General features: G+C 48.6%; 1 protein-coding gene across 6 annotated transcripts in view; it reads right to left on the bottom strand.

Moving 5' to 3' along the window:
- Positions 1-13,055, bottom strand: part of RNF220 (ring finger protein 220) — a 214,277-nt gene that overhangs the window by 57,949 nt on the left and 143,273 nt on the right. For all 6 annotated transcript variants that reach the window (XM_079313909.1, XM_079313908.1, XM_079313910.1 and 3 more), the window contains 2 exons: positions 9,845-9,890; positions 1,051-1,146 (listed from right to left, as the gene is read on the bottom strand). In XM_079313909.1, coding sequence (XP_079170035.1) covers positions 1,051-1,146; positions 9,845-9,890 — 142 coding nt within the window. The remainder of the gene's footprint in view (positions 1-1,050; positions 1,147-9,844; positions 9,891-13,055) is intronic.

The following is a 13,055-nucleotide window of genomic DNA, read 5'->3' as shown; positions in this document are numbered from 1 at the left end:
TGATGTGACACCAAGTTATAACTCAAAGCCATGTGGCAATATGATCCACAAATGATAATATAACCAACAAATAGACCAGAGGATGGAATAATGGGCAACAAATGTATGAATCTGCTACTAACAGGACTTATCTTCAGGAACATGTTATGACTGGGTCTGCTCAATAAGAGCCTCAGCACTGGTCATCAGCCTCTCTCTGCAGGTTCAAACACACACTTGGCATGTGCAAAGCAGCTGATGCAGGGAGATATGAGTGCCTGCCTGACCCTGGGCACTGGGTATGGCTGCAGAATAGAGTGGTGGGTGTTTGCCACGATGGTACAGCCTCAGCCCACCCAGCCTGTCCACACAGCAGGTGTACACACACTTGGGTCTGTGCTGATGACCAACACTAATTTATCTTTCAGAGTCTACTTAAAGCCAGTGGCTGAGTACAGACTTGCAGCCAAACAGTTTGGAAGTGTGTTGAGTTGGAGTCAAGTGTGCCAGCCTGCCCCAAAAATACAGAGAGACTTACAACCAGCCAAGCTGTACTTGTGCTGGTGCCCTGTTCTTCATTTCTTGCTCCATCTCCCTCAGGTTTTACCCATTGCATCACCCAAGTCAAGATCTGCTGCTCCTCTGGGAAGAGAGTGTTTTATAAAATAGGCTGGCATGGCTGTGGATTGTCCAAACTAATTTCTGTCTTGGATGGGAGTCACGAGCAAAAAGTCACTTCTCTGAAAGTTCCTTAGTGGAACAGGGTGGGTAATGACAAACATAGCCATGGAAATGAGACCAAAATGGTGAATATAATGCAACAGAAACCTCTACAAAGATTCAAAACCGTTTTTAAATACCACAGGGGTTCTAGTTGGAGCTGGGAGGACTTTGCAGACAAAAGCCCACCTTCGCAGTCCTTGGAGGGGCCAAGTGCTCATGAGCCCATGATGCCAGCAGGAGAACCAGGGCAGTGATTGCACAGCCAAGAGCAAAGCTGTCACTGTGGGCACTGGGGTGTGCTGGCTCCCTGCCTAAGGCTGAGACCAGCAGCAGCATCTACCTGCTTACCTGGTATCTGTCTGAGTGATGGATGTCATCTGAGGAGTGGGGTGATGCTGTCGGAGAATCTCCTTCCCGCTTGATTGAGGCTGACAACAAAATTGACTGCAAGAGAAAAGAGAAATTCATGTTGTGAACATTGTTGTGCTCTTTGCCTGTCTCTAAGCTGTCCTCAAAGCCATGGAGAGTGTCTGCTGAGCTGTGAGACTTGTTGGGATGGAATACTGGGCTGTGGGACTGGCTCTGTTCTTTCCAAGGGGGACCAGGCTGCTGGGTCTAGCAAAGTACAAATGAATGATGCAACAATGGGACAGTCATTTTTACCCCAGATCTTGTGGCTGGGGCAGAAACAGGCCCTGCTGGAAATTATATGTGAGGATCACACCAGAAATTCTCATAAGGCACAGGAGTGCTGAGGTGGAGCAGTGCTTACATGTCCTCATCCGCCCTTTTTAAATGCCACTAAATCTCTCAATAGCTTTGTAAACTGCACTAAAGCTCTCAGCACCTCTGCAGTGCAACTACCTCTTCCTTCAGTAATGATGCTATTTATTTTAATAAGTAGCACAGGAAAAAAAAAGGGGCCTTTTAGAAGGTTAAAAAGCTCAGTGATATTTGAGACCTAAGAGATCACTGATAAACTTCAAGTCCATGGTAGGTAAGTCTAAATTCTACACACAGTGAACTCTAGCAGGAAAATTACTATGGCAGTTTGACAGCATCTAAAGAAACGTACACTGAGTTGCAATTGAACTTTATGATTAGAGTACTTTAAGGGAAAATACAATTTAAAATTCTAATTTAAATTATAAATTAGCTACACTAGGCTAAATATAGCCCATTGTGAAAGAGTGTACACTGGAAATGCAGCTCTGCAGATGTTTGTTTCTGAGAATCAGCTGGCAAGATTTGACAATAAATGACTGCTTGGAGATGTGTGTGTTTGTGAAGTGTAGATATCATCTGAATTGGACAGGTCAAGTGTGGTGACAACATTATTAAAAAGCATAATACCTTGGAGAAAGGCAAGTATTCCAGAAATATTTGCCTCTGGGCTGAAATGAAACGTGAAAAAATGTGCATTTTTTTGGAAAGATATGAGAAAGTGGAAAAATGACTCAGCATACAAATGGGTTCAGTCAGCAGCAAGCCGTCCCCCAGGCTTGGAGAGCTCTCCATGAGAACAGCACAGCAGGGGCGTGGAGGGAAGGCAGGCTTGGGGTGGTGATGGAGGAGGGCAGTTTGGGCTACTGAGCTCAACCCCATGAGCTGCCAGCCCTGCCATGAGGCAAGAGGCACATCCCAGTGTGCAGTGCAGATCTCTGTCATAAAGCACAGCTCTACTGGCTTCGGGGAGATGTGATGTCCTGGAAGGGGTCACAGAGGAGTTGCCTGCTGGGGTGCTGACCACATCCTGGGGCTGGCTTGCTCCTTGGCTAAGCCCAATAGTGATGCAGTGATGCAGAGTGGCAGCCCACAGGGCTGAGGGCACCCATCAAGGGCTGCCTCAAGAGCCCAGCCTTCACTTCCCAGGGGACAGATGGGCAGAGCAGGGAGGCCCTCTGGCTTCTTGTGTTGGCTAAACCCAGCTGCTAATGGGCTTTGGTGAACAGCTCATTTACTTCTGGGAAAGCCCTCTGCAGAATTTCTGCAGAGTGCAGACCCCAAGCTCCTGCTGTTGTTTAGTTTCTTTATTTTCTAAATAGAGAGTGAGGACCATTTTTGAATAAGCAGGATTGCACATGTCCTAAAAAACAAAGCGATGAGGCTCAAAGCCTTCAGTTGTGACTCAGAATAGAAGCCCTGACTGCAGCAGTGTTAATGCCCTAATAAGCCAAGCACCCTGGAGCTGGGAGGGTTAAATCTGTTTTGTCTTCCAATGTATTCTAGAAAAGGGGAAAAAACAGCCATCTCCCCATTCCTCTACGACAGACAGACAAACCCTGCCCGCCTCCTGCTCCCCCTCCAGCTTCTGGTAGCTCTAATCCAATATTATTATGTGAAAAATGGTTGGGCTAGCTATGGAGACAGTAAATTAAACGTTATGTATTAGTTTTTAGCGTGTGGTCCCGGGAAGAATGCCGGCCCCATTTATTCCACAAACCTCCTGAGCACCATGGCAATGACCTCTGGAAAAACGCAGGGCTAAACTAATCCCAAAGATGTCAATCTTGAGGCCTCTTCTACATACACTTGCAGTTTAGATTAATAAACTGTCTATTTTTAAATTGTGTGCAAGCACTTCAATTCTAAATACCTTGCCGGCATGTTAAACACAGTGTTAGAGATGCCAAGTCACACTTCCCCTTCACTCTTAGGAAACTTGACTTCATTTGTTTTTCTCATTTCCCTGTGCTGTGCCACTCTTTGCCCCTCAGGCAGCCATGGGGGCAGGCAGGGATGCAGGCTCAGAGGCTAAAGGATTAGAAAAGGCACTCACCATCAGGGTGACTTTCAATCCTGCATTAGGCCAGCCTCTGCCATCCCAATTTTGGCCTCTTTTACCCCAGATTGTCATGTTGAGGCTTTTTTTCCAATGGCTAAGCAGTGAGGATTCCTGACCACAGCATACCAAGCCAAGGATTTGCTGTTCCCTGCACCACTCTGCTCTTTCCCACACTGGTCCTGTCAAGCAGAGAAAGGGTAGATATACAGTTCTCATTCCTCTCTCAACTGTGTTCTGGGAAGATGGCTGTGAAGGTAAAGGGGCTCTCCTAGCCCTCATGCATGCCCAGGCTGCATGGCAGACCCAAATTCCGGCATCCCAGCCCAAAAACATAGTGCTGGGTGCTCTCTGGGTGCCTTATACAGGCCTGATATGGAGATGCTCTCTACTGCGGGACCAGGTTCACCAGCACGGTGGAAGCAAGCCTTGATGCTGAGCTGTCCCTTTTCCCTTGGGGAAAGGCCACCAGCCAGCTCATCCATGCCTGACTGCCAGTACATCCCAGCTGCCCTTCAGAGTGTTTCTGAGTGAGGATATTGGGGGGAGAGGACCCTCCTCCCTCCCTGGTCTCCCCTCCACAACTCCCACCACCAAAGATGGAGCAAAGGCTGAATGGGAGTGGTGGTGCAGCTTCGTATTTCTCCCTCCCCTTTAAATCATCTCTCCATTGGGTAGAGGCACTCTCTGTGGAGGTTATAAACCCTGAGAGGATCAGACTGAGCATTACACCTGGGGCAAGCTAAATAAAAAAAGGTCACCGGCGCTTTTTAAACATGGACAAAAAAGCAGTAAAATGTGTTTGAAAAAAAAAATCTGGCATTAAATCATGACTTTTTGCCTGCCTTGCCTCATTAAAAGTGGCCTTTTGGAAGGTAAAATTATCATTGTAAGTGATAAGATCTTTAAGAAAATAATTCACGGCTTCTTCACCCTTTAATATGATAGCCGCCACCGGCTAATTTTTTTCTTAATGGCAACGAGGCCATCAATCTTGTCCAAGCCCTGTACTCCCTCCTTCCTCCTGGCCCTCCTGCCATGCTGGGCAGCCATGGCCCCGTCAGTGATTCCTTCCTGCCCCTTGGAGCCCAGCTGAGCTGTGCCAAGGAGAAGAGATGTCTCTGGATGCACGGCTTTGCCCACTTGTGTGTGCAGATCCCCAGGGCACACCAGCCTTGCTCTGCTGCAAGGCTCACCTTGGCTGTTCCTGACACACTCCACGGACCCTGCAATCCTGCACAGATCAGCTGGGAATGTTTCAGCAGCTCACTAGAGCTAGGAGCAACACCTAGGTTATGTATATAAATACAGGGGCAGGTTTGGTACGAATCAAATGTTCATCCTGCGGCCTGGATGTGATCCCAGGCCATGGATCCCAGACCTGCTGCTCCCTCCACGGGTGGGCAGCGCTGGAAGGACACTCGTGCCCACCCGCAGGCGTGGCAGGCGTGGGCGCCGGGCAGCACCAGGGCAGCGATGGTGTCAGGGTGCAGCCCCGGCCCAGGGAAATGGATGGAAATTGCCGGCACACGCCGCCCCTCGCGCCGGCAGCGGGGCAGGTGTCAGCGTGGGGACAGCTCAGCCCTGGCTCTGACATGCTGCTGCCTCTCAAGGCCAGTCATTTGAGAGTATTAAAGTGCTGGACTCCTGCTTTCTGAGAGCCCTGGAAAAACATAAGGAGTCTATTTTTCTTAAACAATCCATCACAGCTGCTGTCAGCAGAACAAATACCCTAACCCTGCTTTTTATGTATCTATATGGCCTTTTTAAATTTTCTTTTTTCTCTTTTTTTTTTTTTTGGCACAAAGTGTTCCCTGCTTGATGCATTCAGCCTTAACTCTGCCGTCTAAATAGGTACTTATCACTTAACATGGAGGTGATGGCTTGACATGTTTTCTGTCTCCTGCCCTTCCCTCCACGGTAGGGAAGACGTCAAAGTGTTGCTAATAGCTGTTATCACTTGGGAACTGTAACCCGAAAGCAATAAGTGATACCAGGGCTTGCTGTGATTTCCCCCCTTAACTCTGCTAGCTGTTTTTTATGTTATTGCTGGAGGATCCCCGACACAAAGATGCTACTATTAGAGCTGAGTTTCCTAGAAGCTTTTGGAGGGTCTACATTTGCTCCCAGGAAAAGTTAGAGGTAAAATTATCTAGTGGCTTTTAGCTGGCAGAGATAAAGGTGGGATGGAGCAGGGGATGAAAGGCTTAAATGTGAGAAGAGTGTGAATGGCAAATAGAAATAATGGTATCAGCAGCTTCTGGCCTTGGCTGTAAAATTCCACTGGTTCACAAGCAGAATAGGCTTACAGAAATGTGAGCTACTAATTAATTTCTGTACATGTTACAGTGACACCTGGGATTGTAGTGGAGCTCTGCCTCCTTTTGGAAGAGACATCAGCTACATGGAGGGAAAAGAGGCCCCTTCCAGAAGAACTGCCCATCAGCACTCTGGAGATGGAGAGGGAAAGAGCTCTGGCCCAAGTTTGCCCCTCTCTGCTCATTCTGCCAAATGGAGTGATTTCCCCTGGTCTAAAGGGAGGGTACAGCTGTTTGGCCTAAGGGGAGTGAGGGGCTTTGTTTGGTCACGGGGTAATTTGTTTAATGGAATAGAACTTGGCAGATATGTGGTTTTGGAGTGACTCTGGTATTCATCACCCCAAACTGCAGGAAGCACAGCCAGCTAACACTCATCCTACGTAATTTCCTCTCCTTCACATATCCGTGGGCTATTTTCATGTCCCCACTTTGGCCATAGCTTTGCCACAATACCCAGATTTAGCTTTTTAATCTTTCCTTGTAAATCACAGTTACAGAGGGAGGGAGCACAGATATGGTGAATGACTTTGCCAACCTCCCGGTCTGTCAGTGACACAAGAGAAGGAGTTAAAACCCCAGGGCACTGACACCCATCCCCTGTTCCTACCACCAGACATGATATGAAGAAGTTAAATGACCGTGCTAGAAATTTCATCTCAAGTGAGGCAGCTGGGAAGGGCTTAATACAGACATTCTGTCAAGGTTTAAGGCTCCAAATCTTGCTTGCTTCGAAGCTCTTTTTCCTTGGAGGGCTTTAGTGGTCAAATTTCCCACTAGCTGTTGTAATTCTCTCTCAAACTGCTCAGTGAAGCTGTAAAATCATGGGGGTGGGTGGGGGAAGCGAAGAGCTCTGGCACTGTGGCTGTGTTCCCAGCTCTGCCGGAGGTCTGGGAGCAGTGTGCTGGCTGCCTGCCTGCGGGCACCCTCCCTGGAGCAGGGTGCACACCTAAACAAACCAGCCTCAGCCTTCTGCTGGGTGCTGGGATGGATTTTGCTCGTGGGCACTCCCGCCAGTGTTTCTATCAAGAGCAAGAGCACAGCCAGGACTGGAAGTGGGAAAAGCAACTTGCAGCCATGTGTGGGGAAGCAGCAGTGGAAAATGAATGCTGGGCCCATCACAAGAGCTGGGATGCTTTGTGGAATCCAGTCTCTTCCCCTTCAGTGATCAGTACCAGCTCTTCCACGGGGGATATAAGTTTACCTGTTAGGTGACAGGTAACAGTCTGCAGCTGATACCCTGAAATACAGGCAGTAGTGAAGTGCTCTTAGGTAGCAAGGAGGACTTGGGGATGCTGACTTTCCAGTTGCCACTAGCTGCTCAAGGAAGTGGTGCTGGCTGGAGTCCCAGACTGCAGCCCTTGCTTGGCTATCACTGCCTCAGTCGGCTCTGGTAATAGAAGAATCTGATACAATAATCCTGCACTCATCACATCCCATGTTGAGTGATTGGATTTTCTTTGACATATTGCCATGAAAATTGACCAAGTGCAGTGAGTGACAGCTCTTCAGGGGCAGGGTAGCAGTGAGTGAGGAACATGCATTTACATCTGGGCTTTTATTGCCCAGAGAGATGTTTGCTGCGGGGAAGTGGTGGGAGAAGAGCTAGGACACAGAGCATGGGAAGATTAAATCCCCAGTCCCAGCTGCCCCCCAGGAAGAGCCTCAGGCCAGCACAGAAGTGGCAATGGAAGGGATGCTATAGGCAAAGCTCCTAAATGAGCCCTGAAGTGGAGTTAAAGCCATTGGTGATTACAGAAGTAACTACCAACCTGCAGTTATCCCAGTTTCCATGTCCCTGAATGAAACCAGCTCGTCCTTGTTTGTATTGCCATTGGATGCTCCTGAGGGATAGGGAGGTGCAGCCCCTTCTCCCATTGCTGAGCTGCCTTTTTGTTGGCACCAGGAAAAGGACTGGCCAGGAAACATTGCAGCAGACCCTTTCCACAGTTCCAGATGGTATACAGATATTCCCTGGAGGTGCCTGCCAAACCTCCAGATTCCTGGGTGCCTGGACATGGACTGCAAGCTCACTCTGTGGGTCTGTGCCCCATCCCTCTGCATGGAACTGTATCAGAGGGACTTCACAACCTGATGGGCTATTCACACCCCATAATGCAAACATGCAGTAGACACAAAGGAAAAGAGCAGCCTTCATCTCCCCACTACCCTCCTCCTCAATCCCACCTGGTTACAAAGTGGCCTTTAATACCAATCTCAGGTGAAGGTGACAGCCCTGTGCCTTCCCATGCCACACAGGACTTGTCTCCCAGAAAAAGCCACATAGAAATAATGAATCCTCCTGGGCTGAGAAGCTTTCAAGCTCTCTGAGAAGGGAATGAAAGATTTCCTGATTTCACCCTCTCCCTCCCTGCTCTCCTGGCTTCTTGAAGTTAATGTTCTTAGTCCCAGACGTGATGGGCAAAGGGAAAAGATCCATGTGGTGACAGGGGACGATTGATCTCTTTTACATAGAAGGACGCTCCAGTCCCAGTTTAATCCCCTCGCTCAAGGCAAATGGGATTCTTTGTCAATGGAAACTTCAAAAGCCTGGCCCTGCCGTGAGATGGACCTTCTTCTTTATCTGGTCTCTGTCAGTCACTCACTGTGTTTGCCTCCAAACAGCTAATCTGTCTTCCTAGCCGTCCTTCTCCCTCACAAGCAATGTGTTTGGGACTGTTGAGTTATCTACACTGAGTCCTGATGAGGAGGGCACAGGAAGATTTTTGTCCAGATGCTTTTTTTTGCTGGTGCCCTTTCCAGCTCCTTCAAGACATCCCAAGGCAGCCTCACACTCTGTGGTTTATCAGCAGTGGTGGGTTTGGGTCTCTGCTCTGCCTGTTTTCATGGGAGAAATAGCCAGGTCTCCACTCTCCTCCTAATCTCTCTGGGACAGGGCACAGGATCAAAGTATAGTCATGCAGGAGATAAAGGTGAGGAGCACTACGGAGTATCATTTCAATTTCTTTTTTCTCTTGAAGGGTTTGGGAAATTGTTTGGGTTATTTGGGAGTCATCCCTACCTGCTAGGAACTCAGGTCAGCAAGTGGCTCTCAGGCCTCTCCCTTGGTGGGGCAGACAAGGTGTTGATGTACTTGGCAAGACACCCAGTCCCAAGGAGAAAATCTAGAGCTAAAATGTCAGTCTTTGCTTCTGACATCACATACCAAAAAAAAAAAAAAAATCACAATGAGCTTCCAGAAAAACCAATGGGGAATGACACTGGAAGTTAATTCTAATAGAACAAGCATGAAGACATCTCCTGTGAGGGGTACCCTGCACTTGTCTGGAAGCCAGGAGCCTCCCTCACTTGGACCTTGTCATCAGAAGTGTAGGAGAACCTGAAGCACATGCCTTTGCCCACCTTGGAGAGGACAGCATGGTTTTCAGAGGCTGTGCAATGCCCTGCAGTGCTCCCTGACACCTGCTCACTTGCCCAAGCTCTGCTCTTCCCCATCCCTGTGCCACATGAAGCCCAGCTGACAGCAGATCAGTAAATGATGACCTTTGCAGTGATGCCATGATGCTCTGTGAGTTTTGTATTTCTGCATTCTGAGCCAAGGGGATGGGAGGTGGGTCCTGGGGAGGGGGTTGAGGCCGAGATGGGGTCTTTCAGTCATTTGGGCTCCTCCTTGGGTGTGCTTCACTCCCTTGAGGCAGGCCCACTCTCCTCTTCCAAAACTGGCATATGGCTCTGGCTCCAGGAACTCCCACACGTGATTTCCCCGGCTGAGCTCAGGCTGCGTGTGATCAGCTTTCATTAGCTGTCATTAGACACAATCTGGAGTCCCAGAGCCCAGCAGCTCCTTCAGCTCCACAGCTCCTTGGCTGCACAAGGAATGCAGAGCCCTGTGCAGGGGCTTGGCTGCTCCAGCCCAGTGGCTGAGCGGGGACAGCAGCTCTCCCCAGTGTCACCAGTCCCCAAAGCATTGCCATCTCCTTGGGAGAGATCAAGCAGCAGGACAGGGAGTGGGCTGGGAAGGTGAAGGGGTGTAAAGAGCATTCCCTGGGGGACAGGGAAAATATGCTGAGGTTTGCTCACTTACCTTGGGGGTGCCTGCTGCCATGGCATCCTTCAGGATGGAGCTCTTGCTGCCAAGAGAGAAGAGAACGAGGTCAGTCACAAAACTGGCAGGCAAGGAGGGGAGTGCTTCGAGAGATCTCATCAGGTCAAATAGCAAAACACATTGCTTCTCTTCCCTGGACCAACAAGAGCCTCCTCACTCTGACTGGAGGGGCATGGGGCAGTGCCAACAATTTCTCCAGCTGTAACAAAATGGTCATATGAGTGGAAGTCTCCAAACCAGCCACATGAAACACCGACTCTCCTCCTGCCTGGGGCTTGCAAAGCTTCTCTCCCAGCACTGAGAAAAAGCAGAGAGCGAGTCTGCAGGGGCACAGGTAAGAAAGCCAGGGAGAGGGGAGCAGAGGTAGCGAGCCCTGTGAAGGGTCAGGCACAATGAAAAAAAGGAGAACAGGAAAGAGAAGAAGATTAAACAGATATAAGAGCAAGGGAAAAAAGATTTCCTCAGCTCCAGGCACACTGGGGAACAGCAGCTCTGCTGGAGGCTGGAGTGATTTGTTAATTCAGCTTGTTCCCCATTTAGCAGGGAAGGAGGTCCCTACCCGGTGCTCCTCCTCGCCTGCCCTCGCCAGTGGGAGATGCTATAGATTTAATAACACCTTCCCCCCTCCAGACAGGTTAAACTTGAAACAATTACATATCAAAGCCGACATGGCGGGGAGGCCTGCACTGTAATTTTTTGGTTATTAAAGTAATCTCTCTCATGTAAATTCTCCTGCTAACATGCTGCAAACAGCATTAGGAAATAAATTATTTCCCCATGATTCGATTTGTCAATGCAAAGCACCTGCAGCAGGCAAAAGGCTCTTGAAATATGTTGCCAAGCCCAGTGCCTGTGCCTGTAAGCACACGCTGGTGGGGCGGCAGGCTCCCAGCTCCCCATAGCCCCGGGGAGATGATGGATGGGTGGGTAGGTGGGTGGAGGGGGGAGGGCAGTGGGGGGAGGCGGGGGCTGGGGAAAGGGGGGGAATGGAATTGTGTTTAATAACAAAATTTGTATGCAAGCCTGCATCCCAGGCTAAGGATGAGTGATCGGCAGCCAGAAAGTATTAAAAAGCCTCGCTAAACAGATGCTGACAATAGAAGAAGACATATCAAATCAGATCTACTTCAGAAACATTAATATACACACGCACACACGCTCGCCCGCGCGCGCGCGCCCGGCTCCGCACACCCGCGCTCCTTTCTTCTCAATCACACCAATATGGGAGACATCAATAAATTTTTATGAGACTTTTAGAAGATCAACACGGTACTAGATGTGACAAAAAAGCAATGTGCCTGTCATGTTCGCTTTGTCGGGGACACTTTAGCCCCAGATGCCGAGCTGCAGTGCCAGCAGGGAAAAATTGAATTTGGCTGGCTTTAATCTGCCTTGATTTGGCAGATGGCTGGGTGTTATGAAATGAGCAGGGATGGAGGAAGAAGGTGTTTTCTCCTGGGGCTAAGACCCCCCTCATCTCCCATTGCCACTGCCTTTTGCCCCCTGCCCTGAAATGGTGGAAACACACAGTCATCCATTGCCATCAGGTCACTCCAAATGCCACAGCTCTGCTCCCAGCTATGGTTCCTGGGGACCACGGATGGATGGGCTGGGGCCTCACCTCCCACACAGCCCCAGTTCCCTGAGGGAATGGGGGCTCAGCAGGGGTACAGGATGCCCCGTGTGTCCTGTCCCCCAGCTCTGCTCTCCACCCTCAGGAGGTGTCACAGAGTAGAATTAGTTCCTGCTGCCTACTGAGACACAGCCCTGGCACCACCTCAAACCTGTGCAGGAACAAGCATGATGGGAAAGGTTTCCATTCCCTCCCCACCTCCAACTCTCCCCTGAATTTCTCAATCACATGAAGTGTAAAACAACTTTTTTTTCCCTTTTATAATCCAAACGCCTTGTTAAAAAAACCCAAAAAACGTTTCCTTCCTTTTCTTGTTAAAAGTGTTTAAAATTATTTATTTTCAAGGGAAAGAGGAAGAATATAATTAATTCCTCCTAGAAATGGTGTTAGGGCCAAGAAACTGAAGTTTTCAGAATGAGAGTCTCTCTGGTCAGCCAAAAGATCAAGCCTCTGCTGTTGGGACCGATAAGGAAGGGGACTGCTTTAGATAACTTGGCAGACTTTATTTTATTCTTCATCTGGAGGATTATTGATACTCCCCCCCTTTCTCGCAATGTAGATCTACTCTATCACTAGTAAGAGTTTGCAATTTGGTTTTTTTTAATATCCAGATATGGGTTAGAAATAAGCATAAGCCCAGGTCACCCAAGCACTCAGACCCTGCAATTTAAGGGTATTTTTCCCCATCCCACTAAAGAGCCCCCTGAATTACAAGGGCTGCAGACCCCTGCACCTCTTAAGAATGCTGGAAGTGGGCTAAGGATCGAAAGGCTGTCAGCAAAGAGAAACCTTCCCCTCCATAAACACTGCAGACAAATTAAAAATGGTAAAAGGGAAATCAAGACCTTTAAAGTTCAAACACTTTTCAGTGCCTTTTAAAGTTTTTTTGCTCTAGGCCCTTGCAGACAGCACAATCTTTGGAGACCTTGGGATTCTCTTTAATCACCCAGCCAGGCTGCAGTGGTCTGAAATGATTACACATTTACATAGTAATAACCCCAACACTCCCCACATTATTTCATGGCTAGCATATTTCCACTCAGCGAGTGATCCATGTGTTTTAAATTATAACCTGTACATAGGAAATTAGTTACTAAGTACGATATTCACGGGCTCATCTGACACTTCTAATTAAGGTGATTTACACAGAATTATCTTATGAAATAAAAAAATGGTGTTTTGCTAGCTAATAAAATATAATTACTACCCGCTTTTCTAAGTTACAGTTAGTTTTAATCTATTTGGGGAATTGTTTATCTAGTTCATTACAGCAAAACAACTTCTTTACCTTTTAGGCAACCCCCCAAAGTACCAAAGAAGAGCAAGGAACACCCTGGGAAGACTCAGTGATTTTGGCAGCCTCCTTCTCTCTCTCCTGAAGGCTTTGCACTTCCAAGTGATACAAGGCTGCTTCCTCACTGGCTGCCTTTCTTGGGGCTGAGACACCAGTTGTCAGTGCATTTATGCATCCTCACGTGTTTGGCTGTCCCCATGGGGACAAAATAAGGCCCCTGCCGTGGTGCTGCCAGAGGGCTCTGCCCTGTGCTGCAACTGCAT

The sequence above is a fragment of the Erithacus rubecula genome (assembly GCF_903797595.1).
Source record: "Erithacus rubecula genome assembly, chromosome: 10".
Lineage (NCBI taxonomy): Eukaryota > Metazoa > Chordata > Aves > Passeriformes > Muscicapidae > Erithacus > Erithacus rubecula.
Note: the sequence above shows the minus strand (reverse complement) of the source record. Positions and strands in the feature narration are given on the sequence as shown.